General features: G+C 62.7%; 5 protein-coding genes across 5 annotated transcripts; all 5 read right to left on the bottom strand.

Moving 5' to 3' along the window:
- Positions 1 to 1,887: 1,887 nt before the first annotated feature.
- Positions 1,888 to 3,534, bottom strand: LINJ_26_1860 (conserved hypothetical protein; the record flags this gene model as incomplete). The annotated part of the gene is made up of 1 exon (XM_001470448.1): positions 1,888 to 3,534. One exon carries the CDS (start codon positions 3,532 to 3,534, stop codon positions 1,888 to 1,890), a length of 1,647 nt encoding a protein of 548 aa, XP_001470485.1.
- Positions 3,535 to 4,731: 1,197 nt separating this feature from the next.
- LINJ_26_1850 (conserved hypothetical protein) lies at positions 4,732 to 5,988 on the bottom strand (the record flags this gene model as incomplete). The annotated part of the gene is made up of 1 exon (XM_001470447.1): positions 4,732 to 5,988. One exon carries the CDS (start codon positions 5,986 to 5,988, stop codon positions 4,732 to 4,734), a length of 1,257 nt encoding a protein of 418 aa, XP_001470484.1.
- Positions 5,989 to 7,437: 1,449 nt separating this feature from the next.
- Positions 7,438 to 10,401, bottom strand: LINJ_26_1840 (conserved hypothetical protein; the record flags this gene model as incomplete). Its single annotated transcript, XM_001470491.1, has 1 exon — positions 7,438 to 10,401. One exon carries the CDS (start codon positions 10,399 to 10,401, stop codon positions 7,438 to 7,440), a length of 2,964 nt encoding a protein of 987 aa, XP_001470528.1.
- A 1,661-nt stretch (positions 10,402 to 12,062) lies between these two features.
- Positions 12,063 to 13,823, bottom strand: LINJ_26_1830 (conserved hypothetical protein; the record flags this gene model as incomplete). The annotated part of the gene is made up of 1 exon (XM_001470490.1): positions 12,063 to 13,823. One exon carries the CDS (start codon positions 13,821 to 13,823, stop codon positions 12,063 to 12,065), a length of 1,761 nt encoding a protein of 586 aa, XP_001470527.1.
- A 2,251-nt stretch (positions 13,824 to 16,074) lies between these two features.
- On the bottom strand, positions 16,075 to 23,370 carry LINJ_26_1820 (conserved hypothetical protein; the record flags this gene model as incomplete). Its single annotated transcript, XM_001470489.1, has 1 exon — positions 16,075 to 23,370. The coding sequence occupies one exon, from the start codon at positions 23,368 to 23,370 to the stop codon at positions 16,075 to 16,077; it is 7,296 nt and encodes a 2,431-aa protein (XP_001470526.1).
- Between the last annotated feature and the right edge of the window lie 218 nt (positions 23,371 to 23,588).

Raw genomic sequence — 23,588 nt, 5'->3', positions numbered from 1 at the left:
GAGGGGAGCCGGTGCATTGGGGATGCAGTCGGTGGGATTCGCAGGTGCACAGCGGTGACAGGAGCGTCACGTCCGTGAAGGACAGCAGCATGAGCAAACAGCATCAACAGAGTTGACACGAAAGGGAAAGAGGCAGGGGAGGAGGGCGAGCCGCGAGAAATAGGAGAGGCTGCCGAGGCGCTCGTGTGTGTGCACGCACGAGCGCACACGCATGAGCTCATGTAGCCATTGCCCGCATTGACTGGGTCAGAAGAATTTGGGGGCAACAGGAGGGCGCTTCGTCGTCCCCGTCGTGCGTCGTGGTGTTGCTCGCTGCGAACTCATCACTCATTGCGCGCGTCGCCTGCTTCACCTTTTGACATTCTTGTAGAGAGTCGCCTTTGTGCCTTGTGTTCTCTGTCGACTGACCCCGCCTTGCCGATGTTATCGGTGCTGCTCCCGCTCGCTCTCCAGTTGCCGCTTTCGACCTCCGCCTCGCTGGCCTCATCACGGCTGCCGAGAGGCAGCCATGCCCGACGTCCTCCACAGAGACGGAGATATCGAAAGCGGGACCGGGACATGTGAGTTGAAATAAAGACAACAACGAGAGAAAAGAAGCAGCAGACGCGTTGTGTGGTACTGCGGTGGTGATGCACGGGCGCACACGATCGAGGGCAGTCCCAAAAAAGAAAAGCCCGCGGCAACGTTTCCAACGCAGAAGGCAAGAGGGGAGCGACAAGAGAGAGAACACAAATGCACGCCCCTCTTTTACCCACGCACACAAATAGACCTCATCCACACAACGCACCCCATCTGGTGGAGGGCGACGAAGTGAGGGGGAGGAGGGCGAGACGGTGATGGTGGTGCGCCGCTTTTTTCGTTCTTCCACGTAGCCGCTCTCTGTCATACAGCATGAACCCAAACGGCGCTCTACCCCCTGCAGACCTGCCTCACCGGCACCCATCGCACGGTGCCGAGCAGCCGTAGACGCACGCGCTGCAGCCATGCGCTGGCCCAGCCATCTGAGAGCACGGCCTCTCACCCAGACACCACACGCACGCCATTCGCTTCGCAGGTGGCTCCAACGCGGTGCCATCCACGGCCTCACCGCCGACATCAGTGGCGGTGCATCGCTCTGTCTCCCCCACCCCAACGTCGTAGCCACCTGGCCCTGCCACCACCAGAAGTGGTTCGGCATGGGCAGGGATGGAGGGAGGGGTGACGGGGGAGGGGGAGCTACCTGGCCTCCCCCGACGCAGAGTGTGGGGGCACTTGGACCCTGTGATGCCACGCACTGCGAGATATTATACGTCATCGGGCGAGGGAGGAAGTGGTCTTTGGAAAAACAATGCTTTTATGCACCACATACAAAGAAGAGAATGCACCGCTCCCACCACTCGCGCCACATCCTCATTACTCACACACCGCACGCGCACTCACGCGCATGGGGAGCGGGGGATCAACAGAGATGCGGCACAAGTACCGCCCAAGCAACCTACTCTTTTCGTTTCGCGTGTCATAAAGATCCGATGTCTTTGCAGGAGATGCAGCAACGAATTCAGAGGTATGGAGGGAGAGACAAACGGGAGGCCAGTCGCTCGCGCACTGGAGGGGATGAGGGAAGAGGTTGTAGGGGTAGGTGGCAAAGGAAGAAGACGAGGTGCGTGGAGAGACCAAGAAGCTTGCGCGAGCGCGATGGGCAGGCAGAGAAAAAGGCGAGAGGCACCCCTCATGCTCTTCAGTGCAGCGCCGTCCATTTCCCTCCCGCTCCTTTCTCCTTCCTCACCCCCTCGCCCAAAACCGACGCACACACGGCCTCGCGCACACCCTCCACTCCCCTCTCTCTTTCCCTTTGCCTTTGCATGCACCCCAGTGAGGCCGCTGAGCAGTCCTTTGGTTCTCACTCCCTCACGGCTGCTTTTTCATCAGGACCACCGCTAGTGTCGCCGACACGCACGCCACGCACACTATCATCGGCGTCAGCGTCTGCCACAAAGAGGCAGAGCCGCTGGCTGCCGGCGCGCCTGCCAAGCTGGTGCCTCTCTTAACAAAGGCAGCTCCAGTCGCAGGTGCAGGTGTGCTGAGTGCTTTCTGCTGCGATGCCAACCGAGCTGCGCCGCCATCTGCTTCGCTGCCGGCACCACCACTTGCCGCCACGCCGCCCTGCACGATCACACGCGATACCTCCGGCAGCTCATCCCACAGCACCTCGTCGTCCAGCACAATTGGCTGCGGCATCGCCTCCACCGCCAGCCGCGACGCCTTCACGAGGAAGCGTGATGGCGCCGATCGTATGTCGGTGATTTCGACTTGGTAGTTTTCCAAGCTTTGAAAGACGGTTGCGAAAGCGTCGTAGAGTGGGTAGAGATCCACTCGCTTCCGCATCGCCTCCACAATCGACATCGTCTCCAGCATCTCCAATCCCTCGCCACGCTTCAGCAGCAGCTCCGTGATGTCCTTCACCACATCGTCCTCGTAGATGGCTTCCGAGCGTGAGTTCGGTATCTCCTCTGGACACAGCGAGAGCACCTCCTTTCGATACTCGCGACAGGCCAGGTAGCAGTAAGGCACGGCGTAGCGCTTCCAGGTGGGGCCATAGCCAATGTGAATCGCGTGCGCAGACGGGATCGCCTGCAGCACCAGCGCAAAGTCATAGTGGAACTCCATGAGCTCACCTGGTGCGACGTCGTGGAAGTGACGCGGGCGGTAGTTCGTCACCAGCGGGGCGACGAGGAACTGCGCGATGGCCGTCTCGGGATGACCGCTCTTGCCGAAGCGCTGATCCACTTTGATATGCGGCAGCGATGTCTTGCACTTGGCTCGCAGTGGCGCCATGAACGGGGACACGCTGTGCAGCAGGGCGTTCGCGAAGGCCTCAAAGGCGTTGCGCTGTGACTGCTCATGGCGCTGCTGTGCCTTTGTTAGCTTCTTCCAGTGGTGCTTGCCGGTGCCCGCCTTGGACGTTGCCGTCATACTGACGCTGTCGTCGTCCATGTCAGCCATGTTAGCAGCAGTAGCAGCAGCGGCAGCGGCAGCGGCAGCGGTGCCCGTGCTCGCAACCCCGAGTGTCGTCGGCTTCCTCGCGGCCGCTGTCGCGCTCTTCACCGCGTTAGCATATGTCAGAGGAATCGGTGAGGCGGCGACAGCAGGCGAGGCGCCTACAGAGTTCGATCCGCACAGCCTAGCATCGCCGAGGGCCCTCGCGGCGTCACTGCCATGGCCAGCACTCGCGCCACCACTGCTGGCTGCTGGCCGCTCGTCGCCATTCTGTCCATTCAGCTGCCGATCAATCATCTGCCCAGTCAGCTCCATCAGCTTCTTAAACTCGGCATCCCAATCAATGTTCGCGAGCTGCTCCGCAATGGCGGGGTCGCCGCCGGTCATGTAGCTGGGGATGTAAGATGGCAGCGTGTTCGCAATGGCACCGGCTGTAGCAGCCGACGCGGCCGGCGGTGTTGCCATGGGAGACAGCTCTCCCGCACTCCCCGCTGGTGCGGAGGCTGCGGCAGGGTCCTCGGGCTGCGCCGTGGTGGGTGGCAGGGCCAGATCTGTCATTCCATGCGCATTGTTGCCCGTTGGTTTCCACTCCGTCGCGTTAGGGTTGAGGTGCGACATGGCGACAGGCGAAGTGAACAGTGAAGTGTTCGAAAGAGGGAGCGCTGCAGAGGAAGAGGGGGTGTCGAAGGAGCGCAACAATACACGTACACGCACATAAACGAGCACGGCTGGTCTCGACCACGCAGTGAAGACGGGGCTGCGAGGTGAACGGGTTGTTGGGCAGACGGAGTATGTGGTTATGTGGACGTGCGTGTGGAAAGATGAACGGAGCAAGAGAGAAGGGAGGGAGGATAACAAGCGAGGAGGAACACAGCCACAAAGATATATAGATAGATATATAAAGCCAACGTAAAAAAGACAAACAGTGTACACACGCGCAGGCACGCAAACACGAGATACACCGGATAAAAGTACCTGACATGCGATGGCGCATCCCGCATGGATGTGTGCGTGTGCGATGGAGAGGGGGAGAGAAAAAGAAGAATGGGGGGAGTGACGGCGGTGCGGCAGACCGGGGAGAGCACGGAAAGAGGCGGGGATAGAGAGTCAGAAGAAATGGACATCCACGTGCGCACCGATACGCAAATAAGAATGCAAAACGATAGAGAGAAGGGAGAAGAGTCACTGCAAAACTGCCTCTGCTGCACTCCCCCCTCCCTCCGCCTACCCGCTCATCGCACAACAACAGCTGGTCCGTTTCTGGGGCGAGGCAAGAAAGGCGATGCGCGGGAGAGAGAATCGCGTGATGTCCGCGAATATGTTTGCGGGTGTTGGGGTAAGTGCAACTTAGCGCAATTCTGATGGCACGCACGTTCACGTACCGACCACATCTACGCCACATCCCGCGTACCGCCTGTGGGCATCTTGTATCCGCAGCGCGTGAGGCTCCTCTCTCTGAGCTCACTCCTCTGTTCGCAGAGTAGAAGGATGTGCCGGTGTTCTCTTGTTCGGTTGTAGCGGTTCCCCTTCACCAGAGTAAGAGAGGAAGACAGTCTGATCATGCTGCAGCACAAGTACGCCAAGTAAGCATGCACATCTCCCGAGAAACAGATACGTAGACATGCACTATCACAGCAGTAACAGCGGACACACCGCACACATAGGGGCATGCGCTGTCCTCGTGCTCTTCAAAGCCTCCTTGTGAGATGAAGAGCAGACGCCCCCCCCTCCGCGTCCCTCGTCTTTCCCTTCCGTCTACGGCGCTGTGAGCGTTTTGTCTGCCCATTTCGTGGTGAAGAAGGTGCTGAACACCTTGGCAGACATGTACGTGTTGTACTCCATCACGTGCGGCTCGTCCCGGGTCCAGCACTCCTTGAAGTGAAGCAGCAGCGCATGGTGCAGCGCGAACATGCCCGCCTCGGCACTGCGCGCGCTCTTGCAAAACTCCCAAAACGCCGCCGTATCCGCGGCGCGTGTGCTGCCGAGCCTCACGCCCTTCTGCCCCGCCACAGCACGACGGCCAGCAGCCTTGGCCGTCGCATCGCCGGCAGCTCCGAGGCACAGCGTGTCGTATATCATCTCCAGATGCGCCACATGCAGTGGGTGATCCTGCTCGAGCATGAGTTGGGTGGTGAGCTGGATGCTGACGACGGCAAGCAGGTACCAGCTGTGCTTGCCCTCCCGCTGCACACGCTCGTTGTAAGCGAGCATCTCGCGAAAAGCGGTGTTGTGCGCCTGCGCAAAGTGCACGAGCTGGCGGAGCGCCAGTACGCCGCCGCCGCGGAGGTCTGTCACGGGGTCTACGCCCTGAAAGCCGATGCTGGCCCAGTGCTGCCCGAGAGGGCTGTACGTCGTCGCCGGCTTCCCTGCCGCCATCCACAGCTGCTGAAGAAGGTTCATGTGGCTGCGATTGTCCTTGTCGAATGGAGTCGCCCGCTCCACGCTCAGCGCACGCAGTGTCACGTCCGCAGCGACCATCTGCGCGAAGAGGTTGTATTCTACTTGCAGAGCAGGCGTGGCGGGGGAGGGCTGCTGTTTCTGCTGCGCCTCAACCAGCTGACGCCGCGTCGCGGGCAAGTAGCTCTCCTGGATGTAGTGTAGCACGGAGGCTGGGACTCGCAGGCAGTGCGCATTCGACGGAGGTAGCTTTTCACTGGCGGTGGCTGACGCGGCCCCGAGAACGCCACGAAAAGCGGCTGGCGACACCGGAGATTGGGGAGGGCCACGCAGGAAGAACACGAGCTCGCCGCAAGTCTTGCACCGCCCACCACGTATTGCCTCCAGCGCCTCGACGACAGCCTGTCGCGGCTCCTGGATGGCGCCCTCAGACCGGAAGGCACGTCGGCTGCCTCCGCCATCACCCGCACTGCCGCTTGACACCACCGCAAAAAGTATGCCAGCGCCGAGTGCCGCAGCCGCTGTCACCGCAGCGGCAATGATGTGTGGCGTGCGAGACGAAGAAGTCGGCAAGGGGGTAGAAGGGAGGGTGGACGACGACGTTGGTTCAGCCATTCTCGCAGGAAGGGGGAGGGGGGCGATACTCTGCAACGGCGAACAATGTCTTTTCGGCAAAGGGGAACAAAAAGAAAAAGATTTGTGCACGTCCTCCTGTTTCTCTGGGCCCTTCGCTTGTGAGCCGGTGGGCGGCGAGAGGGTGCGGGCGTGCCTGAACAGAGATGGAGGTGTGCAGCCTTGGGGAGCAAAAGCAGCAACGGGGAGAGAAAGACAGGCGAGCGAGACACTTCGGTTGGCACGCACGCGTGCTTACGCAGACTCGAGAACACATGCGGTGCCGCCCGTGCGGGAGGGCAAAAAGATGCCCAGATAGATCTGAAGGCACAAAACTCAGCGCGGACCACGTGGCGTGCAGCGGGGCTGCCCCGTGCTACTCTTGTTCTCGTCGCTCAGCGCACGCAGCCCGGAGGTCTGAGCATGCCATACGTGAGTGTGTTGCGGCCTCCGAAGAACACCGTGTCGGCCCTGCATCACCACCACCCCTGTCCGCACGCAAAAAGCAACGATATAAGCAAACCCCAACCCTTGGGGTTGTTTTCTGCGCATGCGCAAGTAGACGGAGGGGGAGGAGACCACAGTCGAAGCGGGCAGAAAAGCAATCACCTGAGGCGGAGGGGAGAAGAGATGCAACACACCCACACGCGCACAATCTGCTTGGATGCGTCCCGTCACCACGACATCGCCATGACCCAGCGGCACACAAGCACAACGGCAGAAAGCATACAACACAGAAAGCGAAACGCGAAGCAGGCAGAGCATCCACGCCTGACCAACGTCCCCACCCAACCCCACCCCTTTCGGGCCGACATCGGGAACGGTGAAGTCAAAACGGAGAAAATCGGAAAGACAAGCCCGCGAGGTCTTCTGCCACGTATTCGCTCTCTGTCATACAGCATGAACCCAAACGGCGCTCTACCCCCTGCAGACCTGCCCCACCGGCACCCATCGCACGGTGCCGAGCAGCCGTAGACGCACGCGCTGCAGCCATGCGCTGGCCCAGCCATCTGAGAGCACGGCCTCTCACCCAGACACCACACGCACGCCATTCGCTTCGCAGGTGGCTCCAACGCGGTGCCATCCACGGCCTCACCGCCGACATCAGTGGCGGTGCATCGCTCTGTCTCCCCCACCCCAACGTCGTAGCCACCTGGCCCTGCCACCACCAGAAGTGGTTCGGCATGGGCAGGGATGGAGGGAGGGGTGACGGGGGAGGGGGAGCTACCTGGCCTCCCCCGACGCAGAGTGTGGGGGCACTTGGACCCTGTGATGCCACGCACTGCGAGATGCGTGGCTGCCCCTCCCTCCCACGAGGTTCGAGAAGAAATCCTAAGGAACAAAGGAAGAGCCGGCTGGCGCCAAGCGATGGAAGGAGGCATGCCAAGTGCGCGGTAGCTACACCACAACGCAGAGGAAGAGTACGCGCCCATGCACGCATACGCAGGTGTGTTAGAAGTGGAAGCGTATCACCCATGCCGGCGCGGCGTTCATCCAGGTCGTCTCCAGCGTAGTCCTCCACAAGTCGCTGTCCACAATGTCGCCCGCGACGGACAACTCAGGAAGGCGCTCCAACGCCGGAGTGGCACGCACGCTGAACGGCACTGAGCTGCCGTCAGAGCGATGTCCAGTGGAGAGCAGCAGTCCTGTGTCTTCCGCCGAGATGGGCTGGCAGACGGTGTCGTACACGCGGCGGGCGTAGCGGAAAAGCGGGAAGGTCGGCAGAAGAACGTCCATCGGGCGCAGCAGCAGCACACAGGTAACGCTCTCCCAGTGCCGATGGGGGACGAAGCCGGCGCCGACGCCCGTCGCGACGCCGATGACGGGGTCTGCCGCAGTCGATGTCATCGGTTCAATCCCAACTCGGGTCTCGTTGCCCTCCTCCTCCTTGCTCTTCTCGGGGGATGTCAGAGATGGCGAGGCGCACTCGGCTGGCGACGCCGCGGCCTCTCCGTCCTCGCCCTGGGGCATGGGGCTGTGGTGGTGGCGAGTGTGGTGCGATGGAAAACTGTTTGCATCTTTGCTGAGCTGTTGGTACGTCATCGGGCCGTCTCCGACGGAGGACGGTGTCGTCTCCGCTGCGGTGGCAGAGCGGCGCAACAGCATGTCCTCTAGTCTCTGACACAGCCGTCGCACCTGCGCCTCATCAAAGCCGAGCCCGCAGCAGAAGACCACCAAGTGGGGCTCCTCCCTCCCGGTGAGCAACGGGCCACCCTCCACGCTGCACAGGGGGTAGTAGTTTTGCTCCACTGGTCGGGGACGAACGGAGCAGCCACTACCGGCAGTCGTGATGGAGGCCAAACTCATGCTCGCCGGCGGCCGGGCGCCCCCCGGTCCGTGCTCGTCACTGCAAATGCTGTTGAGAGGGCCGGTCTCGTTCATCGCTGCCGCCGTGGCCGACACGCTGGCGGCCGATGTTGCTGTGCACCGGAAACTGCCGCTATCTGCGCCCCAGCCCTGCACGCCGCCGTCGTTGCGCACGGCGCAGGACTCGCGCAGCGGCAGATGCGCAATGTGGTGGTTGGGGCTTGGAAACCGGCACAGCGTCGCGTTCGACAGCACGCCAGGAGCCAAGGCATCACCTTCGTAGAGCAGCACGCGCGCAGACGGCTGCGGCACCCGGCACCCCGGTGCCATGGCGACAGAAGTGCCCGTCGACGCTGGCGACCCTACCACCGATCTGGCGGCGGTGGTATGAGTGGCAACGCCCGACTGCAGCGAGGCGGAGGGGCTGCACGACGCAGAAGTGTCGGTGACCACGGTGGCCTCGAGAGGGCACGGGTCCAGATGGGTGACGGGGGCTGGCACGCCGCCACCGGCCGAAGGGACCACCAAGGGTTGCCTTAGGTTCAGGTAGTGCGGCGCCAGCGCCTTTCGGGCGATGCGCATGCGAGACGGTACCAGCTCAATGCCGACGCCAAGCCACCCACGCCACACCGTCGTGGGGCTCGAGATTCCTAGCGGTGCGTAGGCCGCTGCGAGCAGCTTGCCGCAGCGCATAGATGCTGCTTGCGTCGTCGCCGCCGTGGTGCTCCCCGCAGCGCTCGTGGTAGAGTGCAGCGTAACGGACGTCGGTGCTGCGCCGACGAGCGTGCAGCCTTCGTCCGAGTATCGCAGCGGTGACGAAGTATGCGGGCGACGGCACGCCGCTGCCGCTAGTCGGCCCCACTCGAAGAGCAGGCGTCCGTTACCGCTGCCCACATCCACCGCGACAACGACGGCGCCTCGAGAGGTGTGCCTGTGACCATGGGAATGGTCCCCAGTGCAAGATAATGGAGCGCTCACATTGTGGTTCGCCGGCGGCGTGGAGCCGAGCGCCGGCGCTGAGGAGCTGTCACGCGAGCAGGCCACCTTTGTCGTGGGGTTGGCGCGGAGGCCGGCTCCGCCGATCCCGTGATCGCGCGAGCTCGAGCGCCCGTGCTCCTCGCACACCACGCAGCTGGACGCCATGCTGATCGCCTGCAGCTGCCGCACTCCGACGGAGGTCAGCTCGCCGTAGAGGAGGTGGCGCTCGCTGCTATCGGCGATGGAAGCGGGTGGTGGCGCTGGAAGAGGCCTGGATTGCGCTGCTGCAACTTCGCGCTCCTCCTCATTTTCATTAAGCTGACAGCGGGTCTCCATGGAGCTCGGCAGCGTCGGGGAGGGTCGCGGCGCGACACCAGCGGTTGAGGCAGCTGCGGCGGCGGCAGCGGCATCCCCTGGCTGTAGAGTAAAGACATCCTCCAACTCCTGAAAGACAAAGTCCGCCTCTGCCTGGATGTCGTCGATATGCTGACTGCTCGATGTCGCCGCGCGCATGGGCTTCCGCAGCTGCATCGCGTCCACCAACGCTCCAAAGGCCTCCGCAGGTGATGCAGCAGCGCCAGCAGCAAGGGTAAGAGCGCGGCAGTTACAGTCGCCGGGGTTAGCGGGCAGGTACGTCGCCGACGAGGACAACGTTGGCGCTTTACTTTGATCAATACTGCCGTTGCGGGTGCGGCACGATTCGTTCAGCGCAGTCGTCGCGCTCGATAATGTGCACGGATCGACCACTGGTCTGCTGCCAGGAGTTGCAGCGGCGCCACGGGAATGAACTGAATCGGCGATCGCTGATGAAGTCGTGGACACATTGAAAAAAGTGGCACCCATGGAAATACGAGGACTACCAGCAGATGAGCTCATCAAGGCTGGTGGCTGCAGATGCGCAGCCCATCCGGTGACAGGGGCGACGGTGGTATCAAGGCCACCATGCTCATGATGAAATTCTTTACCGGATCGCCTCGCCTTGTTGGCCTCATTGTCTGGGGCGGCTACAGCCGAGACTGCGACCTCGGCCGCCGTCAGTAGCAGCGACGCGCACGCATCCTCGTACTCGTGCAGCTTCATGTTGTAGATAACCTCGCCAACGCCGAGCGCATACTCAAACCACGCATCCATGGTGGCGGCCGCGCGTGCGTCTACGTGTACGTGTGTGAACTCTCTGCAAGCACCTGCGTAGTGCGACTGGCACCAGAGATGCTGAGCGACGCGGACAGCGGCAGCGGATGGTGGTACGCTGGCGGCAATGGCGTCCGTCGCATCAAAAAGATGAAGAGAGAGCGATAGGAAACGTTAAAAGGTAAGTAAAAGGCGAAACGCACGTAGCATAGAACGGCACACACACACACAATGCAGATATATCTAGATATGTATGCACAGATAGAGGCAGATATCCGGTGGGTATCCTGTAAATGCTTAGATCGACTAAGGGAGGAGAGGGGGCGCAACGGTACCTAACAAGCACACAAAAGACGACGCGCAGCGTGTGAGAGGTGTGGAGAGAAAGAGACAAGCAAGAAAGCCTCGAAAACGGTCCGTGGAGAGCAGGAGGGCAGGAAGGCGGAGAGTTCAGCGGTGGATCATCGAAAAAGATGGTGGTGGCGCCAAACAACGAGGAAAAAGGTGCAAGAAACAACAGAAAAGATCAAGCGATGGACCGCAGGCGCACACACGTGCGCAGTAAAGCGGCAGAACCTCGTAAGCCGATGAGCGAGTGGCGTGGATCGCTCTCGGTCGTTCAGAGCCAGAGAAAGTAATCAGCGCCCTGAGGGGTGGCGGTGGGGATGGCGAGCGGGGAGAAACGAAGCGAGCGCGCGAGTGTTGGAGAGGAGAGAAGGGGCGAGAGGGAAGGGAAGATGGAGAGCAGCGAGAGGTGCACAGAAGAGATGTGCGCATACACCACGTCGCGGTGAGGGTGCAGAGACTCTGTATCTCCCTCCACTCCTCCGTGAATTTGAGCAGAGATAGAAAAAAAAAAAAATGTTGTCACCGGCATGAGAGAAAAGGGCTTTGAGCCGCATTGGTGTGCGTGCGTACGTGTGAGTGTGGCATGGCTGCACGCCCATACCCATCGAAGAAGGATGCTCGGTCAAGCAACTTTGCGTGTCGCTTCCTTCGAGTATGTGTTGCATGTTTGTGTCGTCGGCTCTGTTTGTCTTTCGGTCCCGAGCTGCCGCGCTCCCCCTCCCCTCAGCGCCCCGCGAGTGCAGGCGATGGCGCCCGCAAGCGCAGAAGAAGGCATCGCTTTGTGTGAAAAGAAAAGCCGCTGGGGAGAAGAGCGCAGATCAGAAAGGGAGCGCAGGCTCAGGACTGAGAGAGAGGGAGGCATCTGAGAACGAGAACGTAGCAGCGATATAAAGCAAGCCTACAAGGAGTGAGGCGATCGCAAGCGGCTGGGAGGGGAGGAGGGGAGGACTGAAGGGCGCCACAAGCCGTGAAAGAGGCACTCTCTGGCGCACACGCGCCCACGCAAAGAGGGGGGAAGCGAAACGCAAACCGTTTTAGAGGGAAAGAAAGCGCCCAGAAAGAGAAGGAAGCCACGCTCGGAACGAGGGCGAGACGCGTGCGAGGTATGTGGAGCCCCAACCGCCCAGACCAACACTGCCCTTTCCCTCACCACCAGCACAGGCCGTGCTGCCTCCCGTGCGCACAAGCCGCCCCTTCTTCGCATTCGCTGTCACCCACGGAGCGTCACTCAGCCCTCCCTTCCCTCTTTGCCTCCGTCTTCTCTCCCAACGGCTCTGCCTTATCCGATGCTCTCGTTAACAGAGCTATCCGCTTCACCAGTCGGGCACGTTCGAATGCCGGCACCGCTCCCAGAAGCGGCGGCAGCGCTCTGTCGTGCCGTTCAGCGCACGCGGTGGCCGCGCGCCGTCACTGCGAGGTCGGCGTTGCCGCGTTGCTCGACCCACACGGTGTGGTGCAGGAGCAGCAGCAGCCATGGTGTTGCTGGAGGCGCTCACTACACTAGAAGAAGGCGGCAAGCCGAAAAATGGCGGAGAGTGACCCGGCGGCTGTGGCGCATAACTGCCGTGGTGCCTTCGCGGCGGCGGCGCCTGTGCAGAGTACAAAGGACGACCACGACCGTCCCCGCCATCATTGCCGCAAGAGCTTCCCATAGCATGCCCGGGGGAGTAGTGCGGCAGGCACGACGACGGCGCTCTCTCAGGAGAGATGCAGTCACCGTCTCCGCCTCTCCCACTGACTCCCGCTCCGCCCTCGCCCTCGCCAGCGGCCATCCACGGAAACGCGGGCGTCGTCGGTGACGTACGAGGCCCTGCTTGTGAACTGAACAGACCAGCAAGAGGCGGAGCTGCTGTGCTGATGCCACGAGACCCGGGCAGAGCGCTAGCGGTGCTTAATCGCGTCGACGACGTAGAGCAACAGCCGACCCGGTACTGCCAATCAGATCCGTCCTCGGCATCGTGACAGTCGTGATCAGCTGACGAAAGCAACCAGCTCGGCTCCTGTGGTGTGCCGCCATAGAAACGTGCGCGAGTGTCGCCAAGGCCAAGGGCCAGACCTCTGCCAGGCGCCATCACTCGATCAGCTGGCAGGCCATACGCGCCAACGCGTGTACCGCAATCAGCGCCAAGCTGCCTCCAGGGAGTGAAAGAAGGAGACCCGGCGCCGGGTATCCAGAGATCTACCTCTCCACCCCCTCCTGGCGTGACTGCAAGTGTTGATGCGGGTTCTGCTACACCCCAGTCAGGCCCAAGCAGCGACGCGACCCCGCATCGGAGCTGATTGTCTCCTTCGACTCGGACCACCCCGCCGGAGGCGCTCACATACTCATCAAGCACGTGCTGCGTAGCTTGAGACTGTGATTGTGGGTACCAATTCAGTGGCTGGTCCTCAAATATGGGTGTCACCTCATGCCCGGGGCACTTCATGGGGAACCCGACCGTCGAAGTGAGAGGCGATACGTGCCACGGCAATATCTCCTCCTCAATGTTGCAGGTGCCCACATCCCCATCGCGGCAGCCCGGAGCGCTTTCAAAGGTGTGCAAAGGACGGCCCACGGCGCCGCCTGAGAAACTCACTATCGCGCCTGTGGCAAGAGTGTTGCTGCAGCTGTCGCGGCGGAAGGTATCGGCAGCCACCTCTATAGTCATACCGCCGGGTAGCGAATGGCCGTCGTCGTGAGCGAGACGTGTTTGCGCCTCTCGCCGCTCCGAGTACGCGAGCGACGACGACGACGGAGCGCCCGGATGAGAAGTTGCATTAGATGGAGATATTACCGTGGTGTGCCTTGTCGCGGACGCAGGCGCTTCCTTTGCCCGCTGCAGCGGCAACTGTACCGCGATGCAATCCACCGACTGCTCGGCGACGCGGGGTCGAGAGTGGGGTCTCCGCTGCTCCTCCCCGCATTGTGTTACCCAGTCCCGCCGATGCAAGTAGGGATCTGAGGAGTTATCGATGCTAGAGCTCGGCCAACTCTCCCATTCTGCTTGTTTCTCCATGCGCTTCCGCTGGCGCTGCTGCTGCTGCTGCACCTTCGCGTAGGTGTCGGCCGCTTCCTCCTCGCTGCTCTCTGCCATTGCATTGGTGCCACGTGAGCTATCATCCGGATTCTCACCAAGTCGCTGCCTCTTGTGCCGCTGCCTCCACTCTCGATGACGCCGCGAGGACCGTCCTAGTGTGTGCCCGCGCCTTCTTTGCCTTACCGCCTTTGCCTCAAGAGCCTCGGCAAGCACTTCTGAATGGGCAGTCGGAGATGAGTGCGAGGAAGACGGCAGGGGAGGCGGCGGGAGTGGTGATTGCCGCCGTGCCAGTAGCACTTTGAAACGATGCGACGATGGCGCGCTGGAAGGATGCTCTGATAGGCCGCCGCCGTGGTTGCCCACCACGTGAAGAGGGGGTGACGGTAGCGGCGATGACGGTAAAGGAGGCGCTGCGCTGTAGTGGCGTGACAGGGAAGGCGCAGAGCACAGGCTGCCAGAAACGCCTGCAGTCGCACTTTGGTGGGTGTTGCTGCACTCGCCGTCCCCCTCCGCCACCACGTCACTCACGGGGGCATCTAGCAGCGGAGAGGAGATGTCTGTCGTCGTCGGCGGTGGGCACACGCTCGTCTGAGCAGCTTCCTCTACAACTGTGCCAAAGGCGGCACCGTCAGGCACGGCGGCGGTGCCAGCGGCCGCATCATCTTGTGCTAGTGGCGCCGGTGGCAAAACTGTCGGTGAACTGTGGGCCCGCTCAGTACCTGAACGCGCTGAGCTTTGTGAAGCCGTGGCAGCAGCAGAGCCGGCGCCAGCTGCAGCGACGGACGCCGTGGCCGTGTCGCTGGACCGTGGGTGAGGAGGACGACGACGCGCAAGAAGAAGACGCGCAGGACCGCCAGGGTAGCCGTGCTGACGCGATGCGAGGTCCGCCCGCGCCTTCGTGCCAGCGGTCCAGCGGAACATTCAGTGTGCGGTGGTTCGACCCAAAGGGCAAGAGAAGAGCTGGAAAAACCTGTTGGACTGAACTTGTTGCATCACCGCCGGGCGTCTATGATTCTGGGAGTGTGCGGAAGTATGTGCTTACGGGGTGCCTGAGAGAAGCGGCAGCGGGTCAACAGGGAAGGTTCAGTAGCAAGACCTCGCCCTCCCTCTACTCCGACGAATAGCGAGGATTGACCCAAAAGAGGAGAGCCGTGAAGACGAGAGAGAGAACTACGGCGTAAGAGTGAAGCACACGTTGATGCACTGCCCAAAGGTGCCGTGGCCGCCACCGCAGCTTGCCGTCGTGTAATGAGCGCGGAGGCGTCTCCTTGCAAGGCAAGGAGAGAGGGAAGAGGGCAACGCGAAGAAGACGCCATGCGCATTGGCGGAGAAGGAGGAGCGAGAGCGAGTGGGGGAGTGGGAACAGGATAGAGCACACCTGCACATATATGCACGTACATATCTGAGTTTGTGTGTGTGGGGGGGGGGAGGGGCGAGTGGGAGACGGTGGGCACACACACACAGACCGCACGGCGCAACAGAAAAAGATTTGGCTGATAAGGAAAGCAGTGTCTGTTTGTGCCAGCATCAAAGACACACGGAGAGGGACACACCACACCCTTACTCCCCTCCCGCACTGTGCGACTTGCGCGCTGTGCGCGGTGTCCTGGACACGCACGTGCGCACAGTCCTTTCCGGCTACCCCTTGATGGTCTCTCCTCGGATGCTTTGCCGCTGTTGTCGAGGATGCCTTTTTTTTGGAAGGGAAGGAGGGCATCGCAACACGGACCCCCTTCCCTGTTCTGCTGTGTCGGTGTTGTGCTGTCCCTGATACTCCTGTACTCAACGGCCATGGGGGAATGGCCGCGGCGGAGCGGAGAAGACGGAGAAGAGAAGAGGGTCCGAAAGGGAAGAGAGGGGAGGGGGCACAGAGAGAGAAGACATACGCGCGCGCCACTGCAGAAACAAGCCACAACGTCGGTAAAGTGCAACGGCATCCATGCACACACACACACACGCACAGCTGAAGTGAGAAGGGGGAGGATAGTCGACAAACTACAAAAAGAAGTAAGCGATGAAGATAGAAAACAGCCACGAGGCGCAACTGCGACGGCCACGAACGCATTATATGTGTGTGTGTGTGTATGTGTGTATCGGAGGAGAAAGGTGGGGGCTGAGTACGGAACGGAGGAAGAGAAAAAGATGGTGTCGACAACGGCTGCGTGCAAGACAGTACTCGCCCAAGGAGAGCAGCGGAGGGGAGGGCCAGGGGCAGTAGCTGTGGTACAGAGGGAGGGAACGAAAATGCTGGGCGGCAGTACGTCAAGCACATGCGTATGCGCACCGGGTCTCTTTGCTTGAGCACATCTTATGTGGCACAGTAGGCGGCTGCGAGTGCCGTAAGAGAGGTATCGTACTGCGCCCACTGATAGTAGTCGAGCAGCCCTGCAATCACGCGAGCAGCCGGGTCGCAGAGAGAGCTGCTTGTTCCGCCGGCCACAACCGCGCATCCACCACGCTGCTGCTTCGTCACGCTCTTGTCCCCGTCAACCGGCCGCTTCTCCTCTGCACTGCCGATACACCCTTCGCTCGTCGTCGCAGCACAGCCACCGCTGCTGAACACTACAGCACAGCCACTGGTGCCCTCCTCGGCGCTGCCGTCGAGGTTAGCCACCTCGCGCACTGCGCGATACTGCCGGGCCGCATCCGTCATCAGCTCGACACCTTTAGCAACGTAGGAGGACCACGGGTTTCTGCGATGAGTTGCCGCGCCCCTGCTTGGATTTCCGCCTCCGGTTCCAGCACCGGCGGTGGCTTCTGATTCGTAGTCCGACTGCTGCTGCTGCTGCTGTCGCTGCGCAGCCACCATTGCCTCCTCTGCCGTCGCAGGCGAAGGAGCGAAGGACGAGGAGGGGGTGCCAGCCGCACCAGAAGCCCCGCCAATGGCCGCCTCAGAGTCCCCTGCGTCTCTTCTCACCTCGGAGAACGCCGACGGTCGACCAGCTGCGGCCGCGCAAGTGGGCGACTTGCGCTCCCACTCGTTGTAGGCGTCCCAGCACATCAGCTGCAACGCCGTCACGATGAGGAAGAGGGGTGCGTAAAAGGCGTAGAGGCCTGTGTGGTCGCCGTTGTCACCCACATTGCCTCCAGCGCCGCTGCCGCCCCCCCCGGCACCACCGAGTCCGTTCGAGGCCCCCATGCCAGCACCAACACCGGAAGCACCAGCTCCCACTCCATCACCGCCGCCCATCACACCTCCGCTACCGCCACCATGGCGATGCACGTCCATCAGCGATGCGTCATACACGGGCTTGAACCACACCTCGGAGCGGCATCGGTTCGGGATCAGGCCAACAAGAGGAATGCGCACGTACGTCGACGCCTTTGCTCTTGTTGGGCAGGCTGCTGCGTTCGCGGTGCCCGTCGTGGTGTGCGGGGCGGCGACGGCGCCGGCGATCGTGGTGCTGCTGCTTTCCCCGCCGACGACAGCGCCTGCGCCGGTGCTGCCCATGTAGGCGTCGCGGAGACGCAGACGCGAGTCGCCGTTGGTACTGAAGGCGAAGCTCTCCGTGGTACGGTTCGACGCGCAGCCGGTTTGCCCCTCTTCCCACGAATTGCGGCCGCGGCTGGTGGACGCGCACGAGGACGAGCCGTTGTCCGGCTCATCGTCCTCGCCGTCGACGGACAGCGCCGTCATAATGTGCGTCATCGGCGGCGGCGAGACCCAGCGCGCGACATGGTAGTGCCTCTGCAGGCTCCAGAGGTCAAAGGAGAGCGCAGCACGGTCGCCGCGAAAGACGGGGCTGTTCCACGAGCTGTTCATCGCTGCGCCTTCACTCTTATCCGCGAACGGGACGAAAAGGTGCCGCGGTGCTCGAAGGAGGTAGTAGGCGAGGAAGGTGCCGCAGCTGTGCTTCGAGGAATGGCCGCCACAGAACACAGGCTGCCACATGAGCGCCACCCACGACTGGTGGTCAACATCTGCCGTAGTGGCGGTCAGCAGCTCTGCGTAGCTCTCGTCGCACTTCGCCAGCTCCACGATCTGCTCCACGATAATGTTCCGATTGTTAGGCCGGTCGGTGGCGCTCCACGTGAGTACGCCATCCTCCTCCGCGTAGGAGCCTGCTGTATGACTGCTGCCGCCGCCACGGGCCACCCCTTCCACGCCAGTGGTGGCATGCTCATCTTCCGCTGACACACCGACGCTCTCACTGGCCGCAGCCTCCTCCCGACGCCGCTGGCGGCGAACCTCGCGCAGCGCGGTGAGACGCTTGTACGCCGGTGAGGCTGGGTGGAAGCGAATGCGAAAGCCGCTCAGAAGCGGTGTATACACCAGCTCGCCCTCAGCAGGTCGCATCGGCGCCGGGTAGATAGGCTCGGCGAGGTTCACGACGCAGCCGAACGGGCTATCGAAACTCTGCCAGATGGACTTGAGCGTCATGACCGGCTCACAGTAGGAGGGGCCGGAAAAGTCCCAGTAGTGCGTCCGATCTGCTTGCGCCGGACGCAGTGTCGGCAGCGCTGGCCCTTCCTGGCCGCCACCGCCGCCGCCCGTGCTGTTGTGTCCTGCTCCGCCTGTGGCGCGCGCGTCTTCGCTCTGCAGGGCGAGAAATGTACCGCCACGGCTGCTGCGACTGCCCTGCGCGGAACCGTGCTGACTGCTGCCGCCGCCAGGCGACGAAGAGAGCCCTCTGCTGCCGCGGGTGCAGATAAGCTGGCAGTGGTCCTCGTTGCAAGGGAACTCGAGATCGCTTGCCACCGGCACCTGCGGGGAGAAAGCGTCCACGAGGCACGCAATATTGCCAAAAGACGCGGCGTTGAAGCGCATTGCGGCGTGAAATTCCTCCAGAAGTAGCTCCTGCCCCACATGGTGCTCGTAGATGTAGGGCGGACGCGTCGCCGGCATCGGGTAGCGCCCGCCTGCTTGCAAGTTGATTTGGCTGCCGCCGGCGTGGTGACCATTCGTGTGCGTGGGACTGGTGTAGCGGTTGTGCGCGGGAGAACCAACGCGATGGCTGCTGCCGCCGGTGCTGCTAATGTTGTTCGCTGGTCCATTCATGCTGCCTTGCTGGCCACCACCGTCTGGGCTCGTCGCGAAACGACTGGCGCCGCCACTGTTGGCGATCCGTTGGTGCTGGTGCTGCTGTATGGTCGGCGACGGCGTCGCAGACCCCGGCCGTGCCGTTGCACCGTTCGAGAGGAGGAGGCTGCTTTGGCTGGGTGTATTGAGAAACGTGGAGCCGCACACCACGGTGGCGGGCGAGGACGTCAGCGAGGTGACGCCGGGGCCGGCACGACGGCCGCTGATGGCGGCCTCAGCCCCTGTACTCTGCTGCTGCTGTTGGCGGAGAGACAGTTTCGTGGTGTTGCAGGCACGAGTGTTGTTTCCTTGGTAGCAGTACTGCAAGTGGTCCTCCGCGTCTCCTGATGCCCCCTCCATCACGACGGCACAGCGGCCACCGTCTAGATCAAACGAGGGCTGATTGGGGTAGCGGTGGGGGTAGGAAACCATAGAAGGCGGCTGCTGCATGGTCGCAGCGGCGCCGCTGCCCTCACGCGACCCGCCGCCAGCTCGGTGCAGGTGCGGTGTGCTGCCCCCACCTCCGCTGGGAAGCCGCGGCGGCAGCGCTACGCTCGAGCCGCTTTCCGGAGACTGAACGTATTTGTTCGCGGCTGCGCCGCCACCTGCCGAGAGAAACGCGGTACAACTGGAAGCCAGCGAGGCTGGTTGCAGAAAAGGCGAGGTGCCATGATAGGCGTGACAGTGGTGCTGTATCGGCACCGAGGGCGATGACACGCCTGAGGCGGGAGTCGATCGTCGCATGTGGTGGCTGTGGTGGTGGGCGAGCAGGTGCAGGTGGTGGGGCCGGCCACCGATCGAGCGGAGAGAGCTGTCTGTGAGTGTGGTGCCGGGACGAGGTGGGGGAGTCGTCGTGTTGGATGCATCACGCGCAGCCGCCAGCGCGTCGGCTGTGAGCGGCTTCGTGGCGGGCTTCATACCACCGAGGTCGCGCACGCTTTCGAGGCCGCCCTCGGCATCGTCATCTTTGCTGCCCTCGCCCGCCGCCTCTGCCGCCTCCGCTCCGCCGTGGGCGTACCCCTCGTCCTCCTCGCTGCACGCGCGGGCGCCCTCGGCATCGACGTCACCGCTGACCATGGACGGCTGCGCTAGTCCGCGGTCCCTTTCCTCAGTCGCGCTGCACGCCCCACGCGACATCTCGCGCGACAGCAGACGCTGGACAGGGGCGTACATGGCCGGCCTCACTGCGAGTGCGGCCGTCGAGAGGGACGCGGGCGGGGTACCTGTACTGCCAGCGGCGATTCCGGTCCCGCCACCGGTGGCTGAAGACGAACATGCGTTTGTCTGCAGCTGCGCCGCCTGCTCTACAATGGCGCCGCAGATGTATGTGTGGAATGGCGTGCCGAGACACTGCGTCAGCGGAGAGGGCCGCAGGAAGCTCTGCGCACCACTGCCGCTGCCGCTGCCATGTGATACAGAGCTCGCGTGCGCAGCACTGCGCTCGGTGCTGCTGCTGCGGTGCTGCGGCTGGCTGCGACTCCCGCTGCCAGTGGAGCCGGCACCTTGGCGGCCAACTGGAATCGCAGTCATGGCTGATGTGGCCGTATCACGCTTGCTGTTCATGAAAGTCTCGGTGGCGTAGTCAGCTTCAGCCTCTTTATCAGCGTTGTCCTCCGCTCCGCTTAGCGAAGACTCACCGCTGTCGTGCGCCGCTGCAGTCACGCTACCCTTGGGAGACATGCAGCGATCACTCGTCTGCTGCGAACGGGCCGCGTCCTTCGGCACTCTGTCGCTCCTGTCGGTAGTGCTGTCCTCACCCGCATTCTGCGGTGGCGGTTGCTGGGGATGTGGCGCGTTCAGCGAGGAGGGTGGCAACTCTAGTGAGACGAGTGGCTCGCGTGTACGCAATGTTTGCTCCGGGATCGGCGCGTCCGCCTGCTGAGACGAGGCCTGCCGCTTGTACTCCGCACTCTTCGCGGACGCAGGCGCGACTTGAGTGCTGACCTCAGCACTGCGTTGGCCGCACGTCCCATGCTTCCCATCCTTCTCCGCTGCTTCAGGTGCCCCCTCAGTTTGTGCAGCAGACTGCACACGATCGGTGCCGCTGTTCCCTCCCTTTTTCCCTCTCTTGCGGGATGGCGCGGGGGCCACACTGCCAACGCCGCCGTCGCCGCGACCGTTGCCGCTGCTGTTGCTCCTGCTGTGACCCCCGCTCCTCACCAACGACATCGGCACCATGTCGTCCGAAGCCTGCGTCCTGGCAAGCTCCTCTGCCCTGTCATTCTTGCCTTGCTCCTCCGCAACATTGTAACGCCGCGGCGCCGTCTCAGGTGGCTGCGACACGTACTGAGAGGTGCGGCTGACGGGCATCGATGCTCCGCCCGGCCTTGCGTCAGCCCGGTACTGCGGATGCGAGGAGCCGCTGTAACCACGGTGGTATCCCTGCTGCTGTTGCTGCTGCGGATGATGAGGGGTGTAGCCGTGAGCGTCGTAGCTGCCACCATTGCTATCACCCCCACCGCCAAAGCGAGGATCAGCCGCGTAGAAGCTGCCACCCCGCTGGTACTGCTGCTGCGGCGGCTGAGGTGGGCCTCCGCTGCCGCGTTGGTGGTTTTCAGTGACCGGCGGCGATGCAGCGGCGGATGAGCCCGGCTGCGCCTCTCCGCAGGCATAGGAGGCATGATAGGCGATGGTTTGCTGCTGTGGCGAGGCTTGGCCTGCCGGGTAACCGTACCCAGGACTGATCCCGCTGCTGCCGATCTGATTCGCAGCCGCGTAGTAGTCGCGGTATCCGTTCGCCGCGTAGCCGTGATACGACTGGCCGCCATCCTCAACCTCAGCCCCGCTCCCTTGCTGTGGAGATAGGTAACTGCCACTGGCCGCTGCCTGGCCGCTCTTGCCACTGGCGGGGCCGAGCGGCATGCCGCCGGTGTCACCGCCGGCGTCTCTATACGGCACACCTCGTGCGCGAGATGCATGCGGCGCTGGTGCGCTATAGCCGCTGGAGTAGGCGACGCCGTAGTAGCCTCCACTTGCACTACCGCCGCCGGCACCAGCGCCGCCATTACCCGCAGCTGCTGCTGCAGTGCTAGAACCATAACCACGCCCGCCAACGCCGCCACCTTCGGACCCGTTCATGTTGCTGCCTGCGTTATCTGGCTGGCCATACGCGCCACCGGCGTAGCGCGCCGCCGAGGTACCCTGTGTGGCATCGCTCTCGCCACCGTAAGCGCTAGTAGTGGTGCTGCAAGGCTGGCTGCCCCTGCTCGCGGCATGCACGGCGAGGCCGTATGACGCGGAGACGGAGGAGTTTTGGCCCTCCCCACCCATGTAGGAGGAATGCTGCTGCTGTGCAGAAGGCGGAGAGCCCTGAAATGAGTATGCTGGGCATTGAGCATATTGCTGGTAGTAGCCCTCTGTGGCGCCCCCTTGACTGCTGCTCTGCATATTGCTGCCCTGATTGCAGAGTGCCTCCCCCTCGCCGGATGATGACGGCGGGTATCCGTGTTGCTGCTGCTGTTGTTGCGAGTTGTAGTAGTGCGCCCCGCTGCCGCCGCTCGCCGTGCGGGCGTGGCCGCGACGCGGGTCAGAGCCGCTTCTGTAGTAGTAGCCGTAGTACTGACTCTCCCCGCCTAAGCTTTGAGAGGTGGAGGCTGTGATTGGGAGCTGCTGCAGCCGCGGCTGCTGCGGTGGCTGGTAGGTCTGCTGATAATAGCTCTGATAGGCACTGCTACCCTGCTCCGTGGCTGGCATCTGTGGGCTGTAGGGCGACTGGTGCTGCGGTGAATGCTGAGACTGCTGCTGTTGTGGCGGCGGCGGCGGCTGCGGTGGCTGCGGTGGCTGCTGTCGCTGTGACTGCTGGTATTGGGCAGAGGGCTGGTTCGGGTGTTGCTGTGGATTCGCCGTCGCGGACGATGACGGTTGGTAGGGAAAAGAGTACACGGGCACTGATTGGCCGTCACTCGCCCCTGCGCCGCTGCTGGTGCTACCTGCCATGGGGCCAGAGGTAGATCCGTAGGGCATGTTCGTCGAGCCGCTGCTGCCGCCACCACCTCCTGGGTACTCGCCTTGGTTATTGTAGTAGCCGTAGGTGCTTGAGCTGTAGTAGCTCGCTTGGTCGCTACCGTAGTACCTGCTGTAGTAGTAGCCCGTGTTGGGTGCCGACGACTCACCGTTGGCGTCCTCTCCTCCACAGTACGCAGCCGGCATAGCTGCGCTGCTCGCACCTGCCCTAGGCAGCATCGAACGAGCGCCGACTGACGCCGCCGCCCCTCCCTGACGCCGTGAGGAGGGATACATGCCACTACGCACCGCCACAGGCCCATCGCTGGCCACGGGAGTGGCGAAGGATGTCACCGTGCTACCACCAGCAGGACCCCGGCCGCCCAAGACCACGTGTGGAGCCTCGGCGTCAGCGCCAGAGGTCGTCAGCTGGGAAGGCGGCGGAGGAGGTAGGTGGTGTATACTAATGGGATCTGCTGTATCACCTAGAGAAGCCTCTGCTGCCCCCGCACCGGTGCCACTGCGAGCTGGCATTGAAGTGAGAGACTTGGCCTTGCTGCTAGCGCCATGTCGCATGCCAGGCTTGGCCACAGCCGTCGCGAGACCGCCACCAGAGCCAAGGCTGTTGCTCGAGCCCTCCATTATTGTCTCTGCGTCCGACGCTACAGATATCTAGTAATAGAAAAGGAGCACCGTGGACGGAGTTGTTCTCTCCGCCGAGGCCTCCTATCAGCTGTCTGTTGGAGCACTGTTCTGCGGAGTCGAGGAGGTGGAGAGGGCCGTTCGTCTTTCTGAGTGGTACACACAACTAGAGAGAAACCTGAGGACGAGCGAAGACCCATAAAGCGGCACAGGAGAGA

This window comes from Leishmania infantum, chromosome 26 (genome assembly GCF_000002875.2).
Source record: "Leishmania infantum JPCM5 genome chromosome 26".
NCBI lineage: Eukaryota > Euglenozoa > Kinetoplastea > Trypanosomatida > Trypanosomatidae > Leishmania > Leishmania infantum.
Note: the sequence above shows the minus strand (reverse complement) of the source record. Positions and strands in the feature narration are given on the sequence as shown.